This window comes from Tachysurus fulvidraco, chromosome 6, assembly GCF_022655615.1.
Source record: "Tachysurus fulvidraco isolate hzauxx_2018 chromosome 6, HZAU_PFXX_2.0, whole genome shotgun sequence".
Taxonomy (NCBI): domain Eukaryota; kingdom Metazoa; phylum Chordata; class Actinopteri; order Siluriformes; family Bagridae; genus Tachysurus; species Tachysurus fulvidraco.
The window spans coordinates 9834436-9857996 of NC_062523.1; the positions used below are offsets into that span (position 1 = coordinate 9834436).

Here is a 23561-nt window from a genome sequence, read left to right on the forward strand (position 1 = left end):
CAATCTGCATTTGTTCAGATAGAGATGGCCTGGTTTCCAATGCTCCAAGATAGGTGAGAGGAATGAATAAGTGGGGCAGAGGGAGGGCTGGGTTTGGAGGAGGTTATTGAGATGTATAGCCAAAGAGATATTGAGCGATGTCACAGTTCAGCCTGTAGGGTGGGATTTCGTGCTTTGTGAGAAAGAGGTTTTAAGGCGGTGTCATACCACCCACTCTGGGATGCAAGGATGTGTAACTTCACTACAAAGTTTGTCATGAACTCAAAGCACAGACAGATCTGGAGCGTCTTCGTCCCCTGTCGGATACTCAAAGTTTTCATGCACGAGCTGAGAAAAGTGGTTGTAAGAGATGTGTCCCGGCGAGTCCCAAATATCTGCTGCTCAATAAGGGCGGTGTCTTCTTCCCTGTGGGCAGTGTCACGAGGAAAGCGCCATTCATGGAGTCCTCTCGGTATGTCTACGGCTAATTCAGGAACAGGGTGTCCTTGAAGGGCATGGAGGAGGTGCACTCAAATAAAGCAATACAAGAAAAACAATCATCTCAGAATAACAGGAAACTGGTAATACTTTGTGATGGAAGTCAGTGTGTGCATGGTTTAAATACCAGTAACCCAGAATGGCTTAGCAAGTCTTGGATGTCCTAGTGTTCTGGTGACGGCTCCCTCTGCTTGGTTGGGGGTGGGGTGTGTGTGTGTAATTTTGTGTGTGGAGCTGGTTATTAGAAATCTAACAACTGAGAATTAACAAAGATTGTGTAAAGAAGTCACATGGGAACATGTGTTGGCCATAACGCTAAAGGTGTATTAATTAAGCTTATAATCTGCTAATTAATGCACTGTTAATTAAATGATCTATAATTACAGTTTTGTTTAATTGTGTGAATCTGCAGGGAAGGCAGTCCTTGGGCCACCTTAGCCATTTTACATCATCTCCATCTACTGTGCTTGGTTGTCTTTCTCTGAGAGCTGTCTCTGTATTTAAAGTGTAAATGTAGATCATTAGCTTAGTTAAATGCATGGCTGGCTGGCTTCATCTTTTGTAGAGTGTTTCAATTTCTCCTTCATTTGTTACAGACGAATGCATTTTAAATGGTCAGATGCAAGGCTGCCTATAAGAGTAATACATAGATTTATGAGGCAGACTTCCGTTGCATTCCATGCTACCAGATTTTCATGAGGATTCACCTCAGGCTGTGACTAGCTAATGTTAATTGACATATACCGTAGTTCTCTTTGGTGGTGGCAAACAGGTGCCTCACATTGCCTCAGGGTATGTGAATGTTTGTCATGCTTGCTCTTTCTGATGGTTTTAAATGGTCATCAGCCTCTTTTCTCTCCCTTTGTGTAACCTTGTCAGTGCAATGTCCTAGAAACATTTCTGAGTGAAGTTTGGGGTGACTATTTGGAAATCTGATTGTGGCAATCCATTGCACTTTTTCTACTAAGAGGTGGAATATTACCCGATTCTGAGTTGAATGGAATGCATCTAAACATCAGTAGACCCACAGTACATTTAAAAGACAAGGCTAACCATGTAACGTTATGGCTACCATACTGTAACAAACAGGCCACTGCAATGACACATAGCATGACATGCAGCATGTAGATAATTAGATTTGTAGTGTAAGTGTAGTACTGAAACTCACTTGAAGATTGCAATGAGGAGGTTAAGTAGAAGGATGTTGGCAAAGAGAAGATAAACACACAGCATGATGATGGTCAGCCAATCAGGAAAGACTGGACTGTTGTCACTATTCAACATGGGACACTTGGGCTTTAGAGGATCAGAGCCATTAACACTGCAACTATTCAAGTCAAATTTGGTATCTGGAATACACATACACAAAGAATGCATAGGGATGTCAGAAATGAACAATTCTAACATTATCTAACAAAAACAAATTGAAATATTTAGGCTCCAATTAAATAGGATTTCAATGAGATTCATTCATTCATTCATTCATTCATTCATTTTCTACCGCTTATCCAAACTACCTCGGGTCACGGGAAGCCTGTGCCTGTATCTCAGGCGTCATCGGGCATCAAGGCAGGATACATCCTGGACGAAGTGCCAACCCATCGCAGGGCACACACACTCTCTTTCACTCACGCAATTACACAATACAGACAATTTTTCCAGAGATGCCAATCAAGCATGTCTTTGGCCTGGGGGAGGAAACCGGAGTACCCGGAGGAAACCCCCGAGGTACAGGGACAACATACAAACTCCACATACACAAGGTGTGAGGCAAACGTGCTAACCACTAAGCCACCTTGCCCCCCGGATTTCAATAAGATCCCAAATAAAATTATGGATATACAGCATGCAGAAAATAGGTGTGTTATGGGTGACTTACAAACAATAATCATGTTAAAATGTAAAATAGGTAATTTGCAAAGTAGGACTAGAAAAGAATATGTATAATTTTCCACAGCACTATTGTATTCTCTATTTAAATATACATGTACCAGAAGGTGAAATAACATTACTGCTTTATAATAATGCAGTTATTCTAATACAGGTTCACTAGCTATGTCACCTAACTCAGATATGTAGTTATGATAAGATAGTGAGTGATCCATATGTATAATATAAGTCAAATAAAAAAATAAATTGCAAACATGCTATTATTTTTACAAATATAAGTCATATAAGTTTTTGTCGATTATTTGGCATTTTTGTAAGGCATCTCCAACGTTAACACTTTTAATAGTCGAGAAACTCTTCAAGACAGAGGGCTTTGTGGTTTCTGTGAACTGAAAATCTTAGAAGAAACTGGTAAGGAAATGGCTGGTTGTAGATACTGTAATGTACCTCCTAAAATAAAATGTAGGATAAAAAAAATACTTTTTATAATCAACAAATCTTGTCAAATCCAAAAAATGGGTAAATTAAAAGACAAGAAACCGGAGTTGACTCAGATTATGTGCAAAAAGAATATCCAAGATCAAGGGAAAAATTCAGAAGCATAATTAGCACAATCACATTTGGGTCAAAACTAGAAGCAACAAAATTGAAACTAAGGCTTTGTAAATCAGGCAAATACATGGCAAATACATGGAGATAAGTAAATCACTCCAATTTCGGTAAGGGTGTCTACTGTATATGCGTGTGCATGAGATCAGTAATAGTAATTGGAATGTTACAATGAATGTGGAATGAGAGTGTCGTAGTCCCAGACGTCCTTGTTAATAGGCGCACTGCGAGAAGTAGAAATCCATGCAGACTCTGGTATTAACATGACACTAATAGAATAACCAACTATAAGTCTCTTTAGAATCCCTGAAAGCTAAAGGTCTACCTTTTGACAATTAAGATTAAAGGTGGGGTGTAAGTTGTTTGAGAAATGCTTCAGAAATCTGAGGCGGGCAGACAAACAAAACAAACGTGTAGCCAATGAGCAGAAAGGAGCGTGTCTTATCAATTTGCGACGGAAAGAGTGTTCAGTGCGCATGTGTGACATTAGCCGGATGCAATTGAAACATTGACATGGCGGATAAACACGAAAAGTGACAAAAGGCTTAAGATAAGGCAAGAAGCAGGACCCGTCTTAATATAAGATCAGCTTTCCAGCGCTGGAGAGAACTGAAGGAGCTGGGAAGGCCTGCAATGGGACGCAGAGGTTGTTTTTTTCCTTCTCGATAGGTGAGTAACGTTGGTTTTGCTTTGTTTCACAGAACTAATATATGCCGTCCTTTGCATGATTATGCTTGTGTGTCATTTTTGCTTGTTTCTTTATCTGCACTCGTATTGTTCTTCCCTTTGGCTATGATAAAAACACTAGGTGTTTTTCTTGCCTGTATATGTGGGCAGAGCTATCAATACAGGGGTGGGACCCATTTGGGTTAGGGGCGTGTTTGTTTTGGTGATTTCAAATGTCAACATTGGCTTTCAAACATCGTACACCCCACCTTTAATTTGAAAAATGTAATATCTGTTAACTGGTGAAGATTCTCAATTTGTCAATGATTCCTAATTGCTTCTGTAACAACTCTTCTGAAATCTTTTTACTTACTGTCCACATTGTCAGGCAAAGTCCCAAATATGATGAGGTAGGGCTCATAGACAGCACCACGCATAATCCAGTTAAATCGATCCTCATTCTCAATCAGGATGCTCTGTGTTGCCACTCCGTATGAAACCACCCAGATACTGAGCAGGAACATGAAGAAGAACATATCCATCATCTACAGAGAGATAAGGACAGGCGAATAAAGAATAAATCATTCACCTTACCATGTATTAGTATCCATAGGTTTCATTTTAGGTTAGAAGTAAATAGAAAAAACACTCTTTTTATATGAATAGCAGCACTTTATGGAGTCCTTACCACTGTTGCAGCTGGATTCCTGTAAAGCTGCTTTGGGAAAATAAAAGCATTATACGAATAAACTCACACTGAATGTTATGTTATTCTTACCATTCTCCTGACAATGATAATCTTAGGCCCTAAGGTCTTGCTGATGGTGAAGATAGCCATCAGGCGCAAACTGAATATGATGAAGTCAATGCAGAGGATGATTTTCCCCACATAGAACACTGTACTCGAAGCCTGGAGCCTGGAGAGGAGATAAAGGGTCCCATCTTAACTTCAGGCTGTGAGCTGATATATAAAACATCTAGATGATTATGTAATTGCTTTTTGTGTCTGTTACGTATCTGACCTGCAAGCCAGGCCGGTGATGAAAAGCAATATTGACAACATGTCCAAAATGTTCCATGTGTCTTTAATATACATTTTCAGTTTCTTCCAAAATGTAAACCCATCAAAATCATAGAAGAGCTAAGCAGAAGGACACATGAAAACAAGGGAGAAAAAAAGCTTAAACCTCCATAAATATTCATGTATACATTCATTCATCCACCTTCGTGCTATTTAATGTGATGTTATATGATATTATGGACAGCACTTACAACTCAAACATTGTCTTTACATGTGCTTTATACAGTAAATAATATTTAAATTGACTTGACCAATAGTCCTACTGTCAGGAACTTGTGGGACAATTCTCTGCCAGGCCACCAGAGGGGGTGCTGGCAGAGATTCTGGTTGTGGAAGTCACATGTCTTTTCCCACACACGTTTATTTTATTTTTGTGTCTTTCGTCAATAAATGTGTTGCAATGTATCCTGCGTCAGGGTCTTGCTGCGATGCTCTCTGTGAGAATGACACCTATACATACCAACATTACTTGTTTGCCGTAACAAATACTGATACTCAAATAGGCCACCAGTGCAACCAATTGCTCTTCTAAAAGTTACTGGCATGATTAAACAGAACAGACAATCTAGTACCAAATCAGCATTTCAGGTTCATTTAGCCACAATTGCACAAAAGGTTGCACGAGGATGTCAGGTGAGGAGTTCAGGTGTTCAGTTGGGTTTAGATCAGGACTCTGCACAGGCCATTTTGGTTCTTAGACATCAATCTTGGCAAACCCTGTCTTTATGGATCTCACTTGGTGCATGGGGCATTGTCTTGGTGTTTAACACACTGTATTGTGGTGGATTCTTTGCTTCCTACTTTGTTGCAACAGTTTTGGGGAAGGTCCCCGTATGCAAGTAAATAATTAAGACATGAAACTAGAATGGTGGCAGACCTAAAGCAGAGTTACTGTTGAAAATCTAAAATTGATTATTGTCCTATAGAAGCCCTCCCAAAAAAAGTTTTATTCCTTTTATTTTTACAAGCAGTTAACTCTTGTCAATTAAAGGGCACCTTTAATGTTGGGGAATGTCTGTAAAACAAGTAAGTTCCTGTTATCACATGTTATTGCAGCTAAACTGTATGGCTGAAAGTATGTGGGTAGCTGACCAGTGCACTTTTTGTTTAATGTACATACTATTTCATATTTATTTATCTCAGCTATAGGATGTGGTGGACTAGGGGTTAAGGTGCTGGACTACTGATTCGAAGTTCAAATCCCAGGTCCACCACTAGATATTGGAGCATGGATGTGAGGGTTTGAGTTCATTCATTCACAAGAGCCTGTGTGACGACAGGTAATGATGTCCAGGCTTTAGTCTGTGTTCCAGTTCATCTCAAAGGTGCTCAACAGTGTTTCAGCTAGGGCTCTATGCCGGACACTCCAACCTTAGCAAACCATGCCTACAAGGAGCTCATTTTGTGAAGTTGTAAAGATTAATGTTGTGTAATATTTTGTGTAGTCTTAATGCTAACAGTGATCACTGGTTGTTTAATTCAAGCAGCAGTGTATATCTTCTTTATGACTGCATAGAAATTGTGCAGTAATCCTAATATTTCACAATTTTCATTATTATTAATATTATTATTATTATTATTATTATTATTATTATTATTATTATTATTATTATTATTATTATTATTATTATGTGGAAGAAAAGCAAATAATAATATTAAGGTTAAAAATTCTGAAAAACAGATAATAAATAAACATGTACATCATTTGATTTAATTCACTGTGCCTTTCTTACCTGTCTGATCTCTTCAAACATGAGCGAGGTGAGCCAGACATACAAGAGCAATTCCTTCCAAGATGGCGTAGGCTGGAAGTCTGTCATCAACACCACAGCAAACAGAAACAGGAATCCAAAGTAAGCCAATATGTTCCAGTAGAATTTCACCTGAGGACAGGAGTACAGACCCGCTAATCTTGTCCAGCAGTTTAGTGGTTGCACAGAGCTCGTGTCAGACTGGTTACTAGATGGAGAAAGGATAAAATTGCTGCATAGTCAAGCTTTTTCAGTATCTTCAGTAATCACCATATATCTAAGTGCAGTTTTAATTTGGCTCAATAACTGAAAAGTAATACTTTGGTATATATTTTTAAATGTTGAAAAGAAACAAAAAACAAAATCCCATGACTCCAGACTGTAACCCTGAGATTTCAAGCAAAAAACTGATTATGACATTATGGCCTGTCCGAATAAAAAAAGCCATAAAGCAGATAATAAATTTGTTTTATAATCTCTGATAATAGAAAATACCAAAACAGGCACATATTTTTAAAACAAATAACATTTGCCATCTTAAAATAAAACCAGTGCCATGTAATATATTAATTAGACCTATAGATATAGATTTAATGCTTTCAAACCACTTAAAGACTACAATATAATTTAAGATATTAAGACATTATGTTACCGAAATTCAGGTTTATTCCAAGCCTCTGAATCCATAACCAGCTTCTCCTCTTCATTTCTCTCTGCTTCCCTGCGGATGATTTCATCACGCCTAAAAGGGAGACACAGACACACATCCATCTTCATCATTATATTTATATAATCGTAAAGGATGCTTGATAATATTTATTCTATTAGTGAATCTACCTGACCCTGTTTCCTAGCCACTATATTACAAGTTTCTTGCTGTATAACTGTGAATATTGAACCACAATGTTAAAAGAAACACTGCTTCCTTGTGGCTGATCTTTGCATATGCAATTCAATTAGTTCAGTTCACTATGAATGCAAATGATAGTATTAAACTTGCAGTGTTCTATATACAATATGCAGTTTAACAATTTACATTATTACAGGTTAAACTACTTATTCATCAGCATTCAGCTACTGTACAATATATGCAGTACAACATGCAACTATTATACACTATATGGCCAAAACAATGTAGGTACATGACCATCACACTCATATGTAGTTCTTTGCCAAACTGTTGTCACACAAGGACAAACATTGTAGAGGATGTCTTTTATGCTATAACGAGCTTTATGATGACATAGTTTGCTAGTAAGTGGAAGGACTTATGTTTTCTGCGCCTACTGTAAGTTCCCTGCCCTCAACCCCACTGAACACCTCTGAAATTAATTGGAATGCTGACTGCACCCCATACTGACACCCATCAGTGTCTGACCTCAATAATGCTCTTGTGGCTGAATGAACAAATGCCCACATCCACAATCTTAAATCAAGCAGAATGCCTTTAAAGAAGAGTTGAAGTTATTATAACATCAAAAGAGGAATAAAGCTGGAATTGAATGTTTAGCAAGCACAGATGAGTATAATGGTCAGGTAGTATAGTATAGTATATATGTAGTATATATGTATAAAGATATAGTATATATGTAGTATATATGTATAGTATATATGTACAATGAACAGCATATAATTACAAAGAATTCATTTGCATACTGTACACTTTCTAATTTAAAAAAAAAGGACAAGAAATCTATTTAACATTAACTTGTGTAAATATTAAAAAATATTAATATTTTACAATATTAAGAAACCTGAGTATTTGTAATAAAATGAATTTCTTTTCTTTATTTTTTAATTTTTTATTCAAGACCATGGGAATACAAACTTTTGCCTATTTTTTTTTTTGTGATCATTTACCAGCCCCAAATAAAAAAGTTCACAGAAATATTAGATTATAGAATGTGCTGCACAACAGTGTTACCTAAAGACCAGAAATCCGGTGTAGATAAGAGGAAAGAAAAACATGCTGAGGATCAGCTTCCATTGCGGGTTTTCCACTGCTAATTCACCACACCAGATCTGAGTTAGCAAAGCCTGAGAAAACAGAATTGTTTTAACTGCATTATATCTAATATAATCTATTCCAAATGCACTACTTTCAATACAGAATATTTTTTGCTGAGTTTATTATGCCACACTGTGTTTACCTGGACCCCAGAGTGAGCTACGAAGCTTCTGTCATGGGCATCGAGAGCAAGACAAAGACTGGTTGTTCTACCCCATGATGGAGAGACACGCATCAGCAGTTTCTGTGCTCGCTGCTCATCATAGCGATAACATTCACTGAACACACCTGCGATGAAAACCAGAAATATATTTCAGTGAAGCTGAGTAAGAGACGTTTAAGGTTCCTGTTTTGTTTAATAATATTTTAAGGGCATAACAACAATTGTATATGTGAGTGAACAACATGGCACCATTTGCCATTTTTTGTTTTAAGTTGAATTAAATGTTGCCATCTTGACTGAATTTGGTTCAGTGCTCCCCAACACTCCCCTGCTTCATGCCAGTAGCATAGATGCTACTTTATTACCTGTTATTACCTTAATAATAAGCATGGCATGTCAAACAATCTTGCTATAAATAGCATGTACAGCATTATTAATTAAATGCTAATTTTTCATTGAATAATTTAAACAAGTATATAGATTTTATCAGTGTGTAGTTACCATATGAATTAATGAGTTGATTAAACAGGGTATCCGGCTTACATTACCGAGCTAAAGCCTTAGCCAAGGTTATTAATTATTATGAAATTTATTTTTATTTATTTATTTATTTATTTATTTATTTATTTATTTATTTATTTATTTATCACTTTATTGACTTATGTTACTTGGGTAGTTATAAAATCAATCGGCTTAGACATAAAAAAAAACTGCATAGATCTACATTCTGACTGAAATAAGTAATAAATAAGTACTAAATAAATAAATAAATAAATAAATGGTATGAGTTATTATTATATGTATTCTTTTTCTCATTTTTATGAAAGTTGCCAGAAATTATGGAATTGTTAAATGCTGAAGTGTGTATACGTCACTATACCGATTGCTTGTTTCTCATAGTGATCTGCAAGCTCCCTCATCGATCCAGCATCATCCCCATTATCTCCTCCTTCCCGTGCAAGCTTCTTCAGTATTTTACTGGCAGCCAGAGCAGCCGTAATACAGTCATTGCACTGCACACACACACACACACACACACACACACACACACACACACACACACACACACACACACACACACACACACACACACACACACACACACACAAAACAACTGGTGTCTTCATGTCTACAAGTCTTAGCTATGTGTTTCCTTGCTGGGTAATAGTCATCTTGTTCATAAAAGGTCCTGCTTTATCATGTCTCAATGCATGAAGTGCTGCCAGTAGAATTTTTGTGGCTTTACTGGTGATACAAGGGGATAAATCTATGCATGAATATGAATGAATTCCCATGCACCCAAAAATAATTAAGCTGCCATGTTGGTTCTCAAAGCTCGTTGGTTCTCACAATGAAGAATGTTGGTTGTATTACTCAAATGTTGGTGCAGTGGCTCCTGGGTCTTGAGTAGATACCCATAACAGCCATAATTAGAGATGCAATTGTTCAAAAAATGATCAGGCTCTATAGGTACTGATCACATGAAACATTCTATAGTTTTTAGTTTTTCTTCCTGCTCTGCTGTCCACCTGACTCGTTTTGACATCTTTCCTAAGGTGGTTTGAATTTGTCGTGCTAAGTGCGTCACCCGGTTCAGACCTCCTATTGGTTCTTGGTTTAACGCTCGTCATAGGAGATGTCACACTGCAAGTAAGTGTCTAAAACCTTCTGACGGAGGACTTCATCAGAGGAAAAAACTGATCAGCCATTACTCGGCTGTCAGTGACCATTTCAACCCAGCGATCAAAGACTACAGATTTTACCCTAGGATTCCTGAAATATTTTAGGATTTTCAAAATTTGTCTCAGACGACTAAATCGTGGCCAAATTGTGAGCTGTGAGATAGTCCAGCTGATTTATGACTTAACAAGTTAGGTATAATTCTAACCTGTAGCATATTAGTTACTGCTGTCAGGCCAGGCTTTCTATGAAGTCTTTACAGCTGAGCTTCCTGCTTATGTCTATTCCTGTAGCAACAATCGAAGGGCTTATGTTTGTTCTTTTTTGACAGGGATCAGCAGACAGGTTAATCAGTAGTTAGCAGACTTGGACTCATACTTTTGTCTGAACCCAGGACTGACTCTAGTGAGGTTTTTTTTTATTTAAACACTGGACTATCAGTATTAGCAAATCAAAATGTGTTGGCGTCGTAGCATGTGTAGGAAGAACCAGCTGAGCTGCCCTTAATCCTAGTGAGTGGCTGTGTTTCAATTTCACTCTCTGGGACGACACTGCTCCTTATTCACTTTTGCACTTTTATATGTTGCTCTGAATAAGGGCGTCTGCCAAATGCAATAAATGTACATGTAAATCCATGATGAGCATCTTTCTAAATTAAGGAGAGTACATGTTTCTCCAGTGGTTCAGGGTTTGTGATCGTTTCCCTGAAATAAAAATGCATCATTGTTGATTGCATCTGGGCTTTAGCTGCAGGTCGATGACCCATCTCTGAAATTTCCTTAAATCCAGATGTTTCAAGAGTATCAGTGCTGCTAGCACCATCAACATCTGTGCCAGCCAGCTGGTGTCAAAACTCAAACTCAAGATTCATGGCCTAGCCAAGTTGGATGTCAGAATCAGGACCTATGACTGTTTCTGTGCTTGTAATGTTAGCATTGGTATGACTTTGAAGTTATCTGAGCCAGGTGAGTCACAAGAGTGTCACACGTTGTCAATACTCTAGCAGATTGTTCCTGGTATGGGCATTGATCCAAAGAGGCTCAGGCTAATTCTACTGTGGCTTGTTGGAAATATTAACTGCATGTTAGCAGGCAAAAGGGAGATGTGGCTGGCGGCATTAAGCAGCAAAAGGAGAGGGGTCCTGTTATATTTTCTTGTACTAGAGACACAGAGGAATGTAAGATCTAACAGAGTGTAAAATAACTTAGCTAGCATTTAGCAGTCCTAGTTATCCAGTCACTGACAGTATTTCAAGAATGCAGCATTATTAAATTTATTATATTATTAGATTTATTACCAATTTTGTTGTTTAGCAGATTACTGTTATTGTTTAAAGAACCCTATATTAATATATTTCCAGTATATTAAAATTTAGAATGTATTAGAACCTGCTCCCAAGTGATCTGTGCCAGGTCTTTCTGATTCTGCAGTACACTCCAAAGGAAGAGATCTCTTCCTGAATCACACACTTTATCTGGGATCGTCTCCTCCGAGAAGCAGTACGGCTCTCTAACACCTCTTTCAGATTTGATCTGTAAATCCAAAAGAAAGTGTGATTTTTTTTGAGTTTGGATTTCAGTGATATTTTTTTGCTTGAACATTCACATTACTGAATTCTCATCTGAAACATAAAGATGTTAGATGTTGTTAGATGTCAGCCTATAAAACGCTTTAGTCAGTTATAGATATTAAAGCATATTATTCAGTAGGAACAATACGGTATTACTTGTATAGTAAGTACTTATTCTGTATGTTTACAACAATATAACTTCAGTGAACAAAAGGTATGTAGGATGAAATGTGGTATATAATGAGAGATGTAAGGACCTTTGGCCTCATTATTACTTACTTTAAGTTCCTTATCCTCATTAGATATCTCTACTTTGTGAAGGAGTTGTGCTGGATGGTAAAGCGGTTGAGTGAAACTGCCCAGCAGGCGCCGTACTTCAGCAGCCACATGGCACAGGGAAATCCTCTTGCTTCCCTGTGCTCGTTTGGCCACTTTGCGCAAAAACAGACAGCTGGGAAGATGCTTATACAGGTCACACAATGTCTCTTCATGTTCGAGGAATTGAGGGAGGCATAGCCCATTCTCCAGCAGCAGACGCACAAACTCAGCTTTATGGCCCACCAGGGCAGAGAACATGGCCTGGTGCAGATCACAAGACTGAGGGGAAATTAGCAGATGAAATAGTTACCTAAATATTTGTTTAAAATCTACATTTGTTTTACTTGAAACAGAGAAACAGAATCCAATCCAAAAAAGAAAGTGCTTAAATGATAGAATTTGTTGTGTATTATTCTATGATGTTCCTTCTTATTAAAATCGTATTAAAATGTAATAAACAAACAAATAATCCAGGTGGGGGTTTTGTCAAAAAAAAACCAAAGTAGTAAAAAAAAAAAAAAGACTTATGCACAGCTCGAAATAATGTCAGAGCTGCTGTTATTGCAAAGTAATCACGAGATTTGACTAATCAGAGTGCAGAATTGAATATGTATAAATATTCAACAAACCTTCCATTTACTTTCTTCAGTGAAGATCTCACTCTCTGCAATATCCACTCGGTTCCAGGCCACAGCCAGCTGCAGCTGTCTCTCTCTGTTCACACTGTCACTGCACCGAGGGGCTGTGGAGGTAAAAACTAAGTTTTCTTCTACTGTTGTTCAACAGTTACCAATTATATATATATGTACATATTGCTCAGCATAAGTGCGTACACCCAGAACCGACCGGCCCTATACGCTCACTACACAAGTTGCGTAGGGCCCCGCAAATTACACAAGGCCCCACCTCCCCCTGCCTCATTTTACAGCGCGTGTTAATGTTTACTGTGTAGATGACGATATGAAGCGGAGCTATCAAGCTGGCCATGAAAAGAGAAAAAAGAAACAAAATGAGAGTGAAATGCGAGAACAGCAATCAGGTAAACTTGTGTTCCCTTCAAGTTTGGTGTCAGCAAGAGCAAATAACAGTAAAGTTAAGTTGATGTGATTCTGTCTCTATCTATTCTAGTCTATCTGACTAACTAAATGACCTGTGCAGTGCTTCCAGTGCAAGTGTGAATGTGTGGCAAATGGTTTACATGGCTCACGGGTCAGGTAGGAGGGCCCCTTAGCAGAATTTTGCTTAGGGCCCCAGGGAGGTCAGGATAGGCTCATACAGATTTCTCAGAAAAACCTCCATCTTTGCTTTAAAATTAAAACTGGCTGTGGGTTTCTTAGAATAACATATTTGTGCAAATATGGTTCATTTGTTTTGAATGAGATTAGTCAGTACCAAAGGCAAAATTGGATCTATTCTAAGATCATGGTGCAAAATGAGTAATTTGTAATAGAAATTTGTAATTCATTATCAGATGAGTTTAATCCATCAGCACACACGCAGCCACAGATTAATTGAAAATTAAGAGTGATATTTAGGAGAGAAAATCCACTCCCATGTAATGCTGACCGAATGGCAGCACACGGAAAAGAAATGTCACAAGAACTGAGAAGGGAAAAAATTTCATTGCACAAAAAAAGTTTTTTTTATAACCTTGACCTTTTTTTGTGCAATGAAATTATTAATAAGCATTAGTAATAAGCTTGAATACTTATAATTGAATAATTTTGGGAAGCTCCCTGAGACTTCCAGGCCGTCCCCACAAGTTAACACCTCATCGAGAGCAAAAAGTTGAAGAAATTCACAAGTTCTGCACAGTTGGCTAAATCATGAGAAAGTCAAACCGGTGTGAGTGTTTCCCATGACACTATACGAGGAGTGGCATGCATGGCTGTCGACCATCAAGGAAGGCACTGCTGAAGCCCATGTACAAAAAAGCACGTCTAGAATTTGCCATCACTCATGTTAAGATTACTCGGGCTCTATACTTTGGAGTAATGAAACAAAGATTAATGGTTTTGGCTCTGATGGTTTCCAAACTGTATGGCATCGCAAGGGTGAGGAGTATAATGAAAAATGCATAGTATCGGCAGTAAAGCATGGTGGTGGCAGTGTTTTTATGTGGGGTTGCATGAGTGCTGCAGGTTTCGGGGCATTGCATTTCATAGATGGAATACTGAAAGAGAAGATGTTACCATCACTCAATGCCGCTGGTCAACATGATAATGACCCAAAACATACATCTAAGATCAATGGTTCATTTCTGAAGAAGAACAGGATAAAATTGATTCAGGTTTTGTAAAAATGCAGCAAATTGCTCTCATATTCACTGATAATTTGATAAAAATCTTGATAAAAGGGGGTGTACTCATTTATGCCGAGCACTGTATATATATATGTATATACAAATAAAATTGTAAAAATAGAAATTTTATCAATGGAATTTGTCTCAGAGCAGCTTTAAAGAACATAAGAAACATTAAATAAATAAATAAATAAATAAATAAATAAAAAAACAATCCCCCTATTGTACATCACACAATATCACTTTGTTAATCTTTATGTGCAATAAATTATGTTAAAGCATTATTCAGTCACTATTATGAGAGTCTGGTGAAGGTTAGGTGCTATCTATCAACAAGACCTGGGAGTTTAAAGTATGAGGTTTAATCATTTCATGTAATATGAATAAGCTCAACCCAGTGGAAGACTACACATGGCAGACTTGTTTAATCCATAGCCACTAATGGACGTAAAAAGCTGAACCTGACTCTGCTGGTCGAATTTCCATTAGAGCATTGTATTCTTTACAATTATGAATTCCTCTGAGTATTAAACTCTGAGTATTTCCAGATAATGAAGGGCAAGATGGATACTGATGTGGAAAGTGGATTGAATTGCACCTTTTAGAAAAGCTTGGAGAATGGCTACGTCTACATCATTGTTTTTCTCCTCGTCAATGCGGAACACGGTCAAGAGCTGCGGGATCTGGATGATGTCCTGAATCTTTGCAAAATATAGTTATATCTTAGGTCAGATGACAAAAGTGCTATTGTTTTTATATAAAGTGCAAATACATTTGACAACATAAACAGCTTATGAAAAACCATTGGTTAGTTTTGTTAATCTTCAAAATAGCTCCTTGTTTTTTTTTTGTTTTTTTACTCTTTAATGATCTTGATTGGATTTGTTCCATCAATATATTCCAAAAATAAATGTCCAATAATCATTGGAAAACAAATTAAGCTAATAGTGTTTGAACAGGAAATTCATATTAATTTTTAACATTATGGTTCATATACACATGTACATTAAACAAAATCAATAATAATTACCACATGTCCATTTATAAAATCAACACAATCGAAACTGAGCTAAATTGTATAATAATAAATATACATTTTAAAAAAGCTATACTTTTTAATCTGTACCACTATCTTGACTTGAAATATCAATATTTTTATTGTAAATAATAGCTCAGGATTATATTATTTTCCACAGAAGACCTCAGAAACTGCAGCATATTTTGTACTTTACTGTCTTGGCCCTTGTTCCTACCTTTTTGGTCCACTCAATGATATTCAATTCAGAAAAATTTTCATAATCTTCTGCAAAAAACCTCTTCATCAGTCGTTGGATGTGTGCTATTGTGATCTTAGACACGGGTAGGACTGCCAAGTTGGCAATGACATCAGCCAAGCGTCCAGAACCTTCCAGAACAACACATGGAGTGCCGTTCATCATAGCGTTGTAGATTGTCTGTGGAAAATGATACATGACCTCAGAGAAAAATGGACAGTAGGCCTTCTAAACAGTTGGTTTAAAATGAAAACATGAAATTAATCTCACATTTAGGGTTCCAGGTCCACCATCTAGTACCACACATACGACTGGAATCTTCAGTTCACTCTCTGGTAAGGATGATTTTCAGTAAATTAGGTAGAACTACATTAACAGTACTATATAGAGTATTTAAAGACTGTAACCTTTTACAAAATACCAAGGAATTTTATGCAGAAGAGAGTGGAGTTTTTGTCAATCTCCATAGCAAATTACCTGGATTTTCTAGAGGCTGCTCTGAGATCAGTTTCTCCAGATGCCCACGAAGATCAATCTCTGCACCATATTTGCCAGATGTTCCATCATCCACCAGCAGGAAGTGTGAGTGATTAGCATCCAGGCAGGATAAGCGGCCTTGTCCATGCTCATCCAGAAAGTAATAAGCAGGGAATCGACCCTAAAAAACGCAATAGATGAAAAGACAAACAGATAGAAAGACAGATAGACACACAATTTTGGGTTGTACATGCACAAATCAGGGCTTTACTGAGCTTGACTTACTATCTGTGTGGAGTTTTGGATTTTTTTTTAACATTGTGTGGGCTTCCTTCATGTTCTCCTGTGTGGCCATTGTTCCCAAAAACATGACATGTGGTATAGTTGCTCTAAATTGCCTCCTTGGTGTGAATGAGTGTAAATGTGTGTCTGCACTGCACCCTGAAATTGACTGGTGTCTCCTCCAGGGTGTATTTCTGCCTCATATTTAATGTTACCATGTAGCTTCCATACCAGAATGAGTGCTAAGCTCTTAGTAGTTAGCATGTTTGCTTTTCACCTCCATGAATGGAGGTTCTATTCCTGCTTCTGCTCTGTGTGCATGGAGTTTGCATGTTCTCTGTGTGTTTCAAAGGTTTCCTCCAGGTACTTCAGTTTCCTTTCCCAATCAAAACACTTGTTGTTGGCTGCTGGGCATAGCTAAATGTCCATAGTGTACGGATGGGTGTGTAAATGTCTGTATGTGTCTCCTGCCTTGTACCCTGAGTCCCCTGGAATAGGCTCAAGGTTCCCTGTGGCCCTATATAGGATACACAGGTACAGAAACTGGATGGATGGATGGATGGATGGATGGAGGGATGGATGTTCTGGTCATTTGACCTTTGAGTTACCAGAGAGAAAAAATATGGCAAAAAATGATTGTGTTGCGAAAGAAAATCTAAACCAAAATAGATGACTTAAGACCCTGTCACATGACCTGCTATGATAAGAGCATCATTCTCCCTACAGACAGTTAGTTGAACTCAGGATCTGGCTCAGGATCTAGCTCAATAACTGCTGCACCACTATATTAATTTACTCTGAATTCAAAAATCTCGTCAAATGATTTGAAAAGATATTCACATTTGGGTGAACCAGATCCTGTCGGTTGTGGATGACCCCCCATGTGGCCACTCCGATAGCCACGATCTGGCCCCCTACAGCATTACTGCTTAGATTATGGTCCCGTACTGCTCTCCCAACATGTTTCATCACACCTGCATGTGTTCCGCCACTCAGGATCCATGCACCTGTAACAGAAGGAATTGAACTGCTTTGGTGTAACTGCTGCTTTAATAAAAAAAAACTGCCCTGTACTAAATCCAGAAGTCATTTTCATCTCTCACAGTATGCTCGTGCCAAACACTAAAACATACACTTTGACAGTATACAGCTGTAAAATCTGTAGTTGATTTACATTAGAATCCCACGGTTGGGTGTTATTCAGAAGAGGGTGTGTTCACCTTTGAATCTGGCTCTTCTACATTTTTCCTCTTCATGTCCTCTCAGGAAGTTTTTCTTTGATACTGTCAACTCTTTCTTGTTCAATATAGATCAAAATCTACATTTGTCATAATTTTCCTTCTTACCCAAAGCAGCTTTACAGAAACATGTGTCTAGAACCCTCAGTAAGACAAAGGCAAAAGTAGTAAGGAAAATTCTTCGTGATGAGACATTTGAAGAGATTTAATTTTGAGTGGAGCAAGCAATTTACCCATCCTTGTCTGGGAGAATAGTGGACACTACTACTACTTTTACTACTACTTAAATCCCATCATCTCCTCTTCTATTAGTCTAGAGTAGTGCTATTGCAGTGTAAGGGTGTTTACCTGTAGTTTGGGCCACTTTAATTAGTCCTCTACGGAACTTGTTCTTCAAGTCAGTCTTCATGTGGAAATTTTTGGCTCCTCCTGTCACTGATATTAACAAGTTAGGGGGCCGGAGCTTCCAGTACTCGATCATAAATTGGTACAGCTTCTCAACAGGCGTATCGGAGGACACTCGGATATACTGGTCTCACAGTAACGTGTGGAAGAACATACAAACAAACATATTAAAGATCACATTCTACATGTTTTAACGGTACACAAAGGAGCCGACAAACAAACCATGACAGAAAAAAACATTTCCCTCCAATTTACCTTGCCTGTTTTCGACCCGAGTCCCCCAAAACTAATGTCTCCAAAGGCATCAGTAGGAAACTCTCTCGTGTGCTTAAGTTTGTCATACTGCTGTCCTGTGTAGTCCTCTGGCTTGATAGCATCATCGTGGTGCTTGGTCTTTGGATAACCACATTCACAGATCCCCTCCCTGATTGCAAAAACCCATCGAAACACATGTTCATACTCAGATTTCAATGGAAAAGGAATGAATATGATCACATGGATAGTGACAGAAATATTTAATCAAACGGTACACACACAGCAGTAATATACCTAGCCCCTAATAATACATATTCCTCTAACTAGACTGGACCAGCCTGACTCAGCAGAACATGAAAGGTCAGAATAAAGATGCATATTAGCTGATGTATACCTGTCACATTCTACATAGAAGCAGCACTCTTTTTTCTTGATGTTGTTTTTAATCCAGGAGGAGAAAGTGGAGCGCTGGGAGGAAAACAGAGACAGATATCTGCTTTTAGCCACACACACAGCTAGAGCTTTCACTCTCTCTTCCTTCGACATAGTCACAAGCACATTAACACACATGCCAGAGTGAACAAAAATAAAAGACACACTGCAGTGGAGTGTGTGCAGTGGAGTGTGTGCAGTGGAGTGTGTGCAGTGGAGTGTGTGCGGTGGAGCTAGCGCGTGGAGCTCGTGTCCCTCAGTCACAACACTGATGACGTCACTACAATGAGACATGAGAGCAGCTAGGATGCTGCTGAGAAAGATGCAGATCAGGACGAGAAAGCTCCGTTAATGTCTCGTGTCACTTAAATATAAATTTCCAAATGGAGAAAGCACTTAAGCTGGTTGAATTGGGCTCTCACATTTCACTACACAAGAAGATTTATAACCCATTTTCAGTAATGCTAGCTTAATGTATTTGGCTTGTTTTTTGAAGATGCAAGGAATCAAAGACTAAAAAAACAACAAAAAAAAGATTCTGTGTCAAGATTGTGTAAAATTTTATGAAATACAAATTCAACATCATATATTATTAAGAATTAAAAAACAGATTCCGATAAAAAATGATTGCCTCACCTTGTTTACCTGTGACATCAGAGTGTTAAGTTCTATTTTCCCAAACTGTAGGCTTTCCCCCATAATAGAAGGTATTTCACTCTCTCTTCTGGGCATTTCTGTTAGGATATTTGCAAAAAATATGGCTGTGAAAGATGCATAGAATATGACATTTAATGTGATCAAAGTCACATGCAAGATTTATAAAAAGGAAAATAAATAAATAAATAAATACATATCTGGAAAATTCCATCTAAAATAAGAAGGACTGCTCTTCCAGGGATGATTTTATTTATCACACACTCACACACAGCTATAAATTCTCTCACATTGATGCCCCAGGGAATTTAATTCACATGAAATGCTCATATTGAGATTTATACAATAATGTACATTCTGTACAGTATATTCAACACAACTGTAATCAGACCACAATCAAACTTGTAATTATTTGCATTTCCTATTCATGAACAAAGTGCTCTATGTTATCAACTATATTTTTGCTCAAAAAATGTAATTCCATCTGTCTTGATGTTTTTGTTCAGCATTGAATTTCCTTTACATATTACACTCCACAGTCGTGTTTAACGGCTCCTATGAAAGTAGACACTCACAGCTTTAAAAGGACCAAAAAAAAATTATCTTTACGTTATGTATTAATATCAAACCCATTTCTGCTCTCTGACTGCTTGAGTGCTTGTTCGTTTCCCAACAGAGTTAAAAACGTCTCACACCGAAAGCCAATGGACTCCTGAATAATTTTACACTTGTGGCACTAAAATAATTTATTTGTTTTTAATTATTAAACATGTCTTATAATCTATTCTGTCTGCGATGTACATGTAAATAGGGTTAAAATTAAAATCTTACTCTCTGCTCTCTACTCTATGACTTCCTCTTTACAGTCTAATTACATGCAAGACATTTTTTATATTGTTCCATTAAAATAAAAATCTACTTACTGAACATGACTTCTGATCCTTTGTCCTGCTGTGGAGTCAGAGGAATACTGTTCACCTGAACATTGATCTATCAAAATACAAGAACACAATGAGCACAGCAGTACTAAATAGCAGCATCAGTGCAGCTCCGAGCGTCTCACCTCCTCCCATTAGCTTTGTCTCTAAACATGCCATGATGCATCATATCTATAGATTTCCAGCACCAACCACGGTTTTACAACGATTGAGCAATGTTTCAGACACAGCACTGGAGACATTTGTGACATACATGTTTCCTCGACAATCTATTCAGACAATTCAGCATCTGAAGCCTCTCATTATCTGGATGGAAATGAATATTTAATGTCATAATTAAATAATAAAAGTTTTTTTTTCTATCTTACCTTGTTTCCACCTACAAAAATATGTGAAAGGGTTTTGTTGCCTTCTTTGATCTCCATCGCCTCGAGTGCTTTCTGATCTGAATTTATTAGAAATTTCTTTTCATTTCATTTATTTCTTTCTATTTAAAAATTAACCTGAGTAGAATGATTAGCAGCTTTAGTGCAGGTTTTAGCGTCAGAACTGTGTCTAAGGCTTCTAAAGGTGTTTGCTTGTCTTTCAGACTTAAATCAGTAGTCGTAGTGATGGTTGCTGAGTGACGCCTAAACCGGGTATTAAGTTTTCAGTGAACCAGCAAATCATCAAGAAGTCCTCAAACTATTCAATTGAACATGCCAGTGTGCCAAAAGCGCTTAAAAGGGTAAATGAATAGACCTTGGGTATAAAAGTTATGCTCTGCATGTGGTCTGACTGACACAGTATTGAATTCACAGAGAGAAATCGTTGTCTTATCTGATCTTGTGTAAAATAATCATGCACATGGCATATTTACTTAGTGACGATCAGTTTGCTTCTGCAAAGTCTATTTATTCATCTTTATTTATTACTTATGTATAATATCTGTCATTGCAGAATCAGAACCACAACAAAAGGTGAACTGAGCACAATACTGTACACACACACACGCACACGCACACACACACACACACACACACACACACACACACACACACACACACACACACACACACACACACACACACAACCCGTTTAAAATAACTTTCTTTTAGTTGAATCACTGTAAACTATTTGCTCAGTTCACATCACCGAGCCTTTTGTTGTGGTTCTGATTTCACAGTTTCACCCTAGTTTCTGTTCAAACATTGCCCACTTCTTTGCCTTGTCTGTTGTTTCCTAATCCCCTGACCATTGTCTGTCTCATGTGTTTGATTCTGCTGATCTTGACTCTCTTCTTGAGTTTGTTAGTAAGGTGAATATTTACCTGCAACTGCACTCCACCTTTCCAGCATGTTTAATATAAACTAGACGGCACTGCTGATTTTTAAACTCAGGACATTTCTCACCATTTCTCAGATTTGAAACATAGTTCATGACGACAGAGTAGGAAAGTTGACGATCTGCTGCCACCTGCTGGACTACTCGAAAATCACACACTTAAATATTAAATAATTTATTTTTGTTTGTTTCTGTTGCTCATAGATAAAATGTCTAATTTGATTATTTATGATACAATTCAAAGTTTTATTATTTTACATAATACCCCAAATTTTATTATCTATACACTGTTATCTGTTAAGTTTAGAATTAATCACAAACTGCTGCTACTTACATAGAAGGCTCTACATGGTATAGCTCCTATGTATCCAAGTCTTCTAACATGCTACAATCCTACAAACCACAAAACTCAGGACCTCTGGCAGCTCCCAGAATATTGAGTGATAGCCTAGTGGTTAAGGTGTTGGGCTACCAATCGGTAGGTTGTGAGTTCAAGGCCCTTAACCCTCAGTTGTATGAAAAAGTGAGATCATCTAAGTTTCTCTGGATAATGTTATCTGCCAAATACTGGAAATGTAAATATCAAAGTCTACTAAAGGTGGAAGACTGTTTTTGTATTTAGCTCCCAGACTTTGGACTAGCCTTCCTGATAGTGTTCGGGGCTCAGACACACTTTCCCAGTTTAAATGTAGATTAAAAACATATCTCTTTAAACAGGCGTACACATAATACATCCCATAACCTTGTGCTCTAGTACATCTGACCATATGCACATTATCATCTGATGCTTTCTAATATTATGAACAGCAGCTATGTTAATTCATCTCCACTGCTTTTCTTTTTCTACTCATCCCAGGGCATCCAGAGATTGTACCAGCTCCATTTGTGTGCTGTGTCATGAAGATTTTGGACCTTCACTGAGATGAGGCCGACCCTGTGAGGATCCTGAGGCATCTAGAGATTTACCAGCTCCACTTGGATTCCGTGTCATGAAGTATTCAGACATTCAAGAGGAGCTGCTAACTCCATGTGGTCTTTGAGGACAACAACCTCCTCATCAATACACAATTGCTGGACTGTATATTTATAATCACACCCTCCAGTGTCACCCAAATGACGATGAGGTTTCCTTTTGAGTCTCTTTCCTCTCAAGATTTCTTTATCTTCCATCTAAGGGAGTTTTTCCTCATCACAGTCACCTCAGGCTTGTTCATTGGGGATTAATACAAACACATTTAAATATAAGTCTAATATCAATCCTTAACTTTTGTATAATATTCATCCTTGTATAATGAACGTTTTGTAGTATATTTCTAATGTTCTGTAAATCGACTTTGAGACAATGTCTATTGTTAAAAGCGCCATACAAATACATTTGAATTGAATTGAAAACAAGTTAAATATTTACCCCCGACCACCACCACCCTCACCCCAAATAATTACACTCAATACAATTCAGAGAAATCCAAACAGAATTATAATACAGCTCTGAAATTTTTCAGCTTTATATTTGGTTATACGGAGGCAGATTTATGGAGCAGGAAGTATTTGCATCTCACAGCTCAAGGCAAGCCCTGATGCTGAGCTCAAGTTACTGTCTAAGTATGTGGAGTCTCTCCTTGTGTCTGTGTGTTTACTTCAGTCTCTCTGCTTTTCCTTACGCATCCTAAAAACATGCCACATGACTGGCTAGAATAAATCACCCCTAGATGTGAATATGTGTGCATGGCACCTTGTGAGGAACTGGTATTCTAGCCACATGGACAGT

At 37.8% G+C, this 23561-nt stretch overlaps 1 protein-coding gene across 1 annotated transcript in view; it reads right to left on the bottom strand.

Moving 5' to 3' along the window:
* Positions 1–20537, bottom strand: part of trpm2 (transient receptor potential cation channel, subfamily M, member 2) — a 31095-nt gene extending 10558 nt beyond the window's left edge. The window contains exons 1-22 of the mRNA XM_027150906.2: positions 20456–20537; positions 19515–19612; positions 18841–18914; positions 18447–18615; positions 18135–18315; positions 17389–17555; positions 16267–16447; positions 16060–16121; positions 15769–15969; positions 15114–15216; positions 12843–12955; positions 12175–12492; positions 11714–11857; positions 9526–9658; positions 8625–8770; positions 8399–8511; positions 7127–7216; positions 6457–6682; positions 4665–4783; positions 4421–4559; positions 4016–4187; positions 1646–1826 (exon numbers count right to left, since the gene is read on the bottom strand). Of these exons, the coding sequence (XP_027006707.2) occupies positions 1646–1826; positions 4016–4187; positions 4421–4559; positions 4665–4783; positions 6457–6682; positions 7127–7216; positions 8399–8511; positions 8625–8770; positions 9526–9658; positions 11714–11857; positions 12175–12492; positions 12843–12955; positions 15114–15216; positions 15769–15969; positions 16060–16121; positions 16267–16447; positions 17389–17555; positions 18135–18315; positions 18447–18615; positions 18841–18914; positions 19515–19612; positions 20456–20462 (3137 nt within the window). The 5' untranslated portion in view covers positions 20463–20537. The remainder of the gene's footprint in view (positions 1–1645; positions 1827–4015; positions 4188–4420; positions 4560–4664; positions 4784–6456; positions 6683–7126; positions 7217–8398; positions 8512–8624; positions 8771–9525; positions 9659–11713; positions 11858–12174; positions 12493–12842; positions 12956–15113; positions 15217–15768; positions 15970–16059; positions 16122–16266; positions 16448–17388; positions 17556–18134; positions 18316–18446; positions 18616–18840; positions 18915–19514; positions 19613–20455) is intronic.
* Between the last annotated feature and the right edge of the window lie 3024 nt (positions 20538–23561).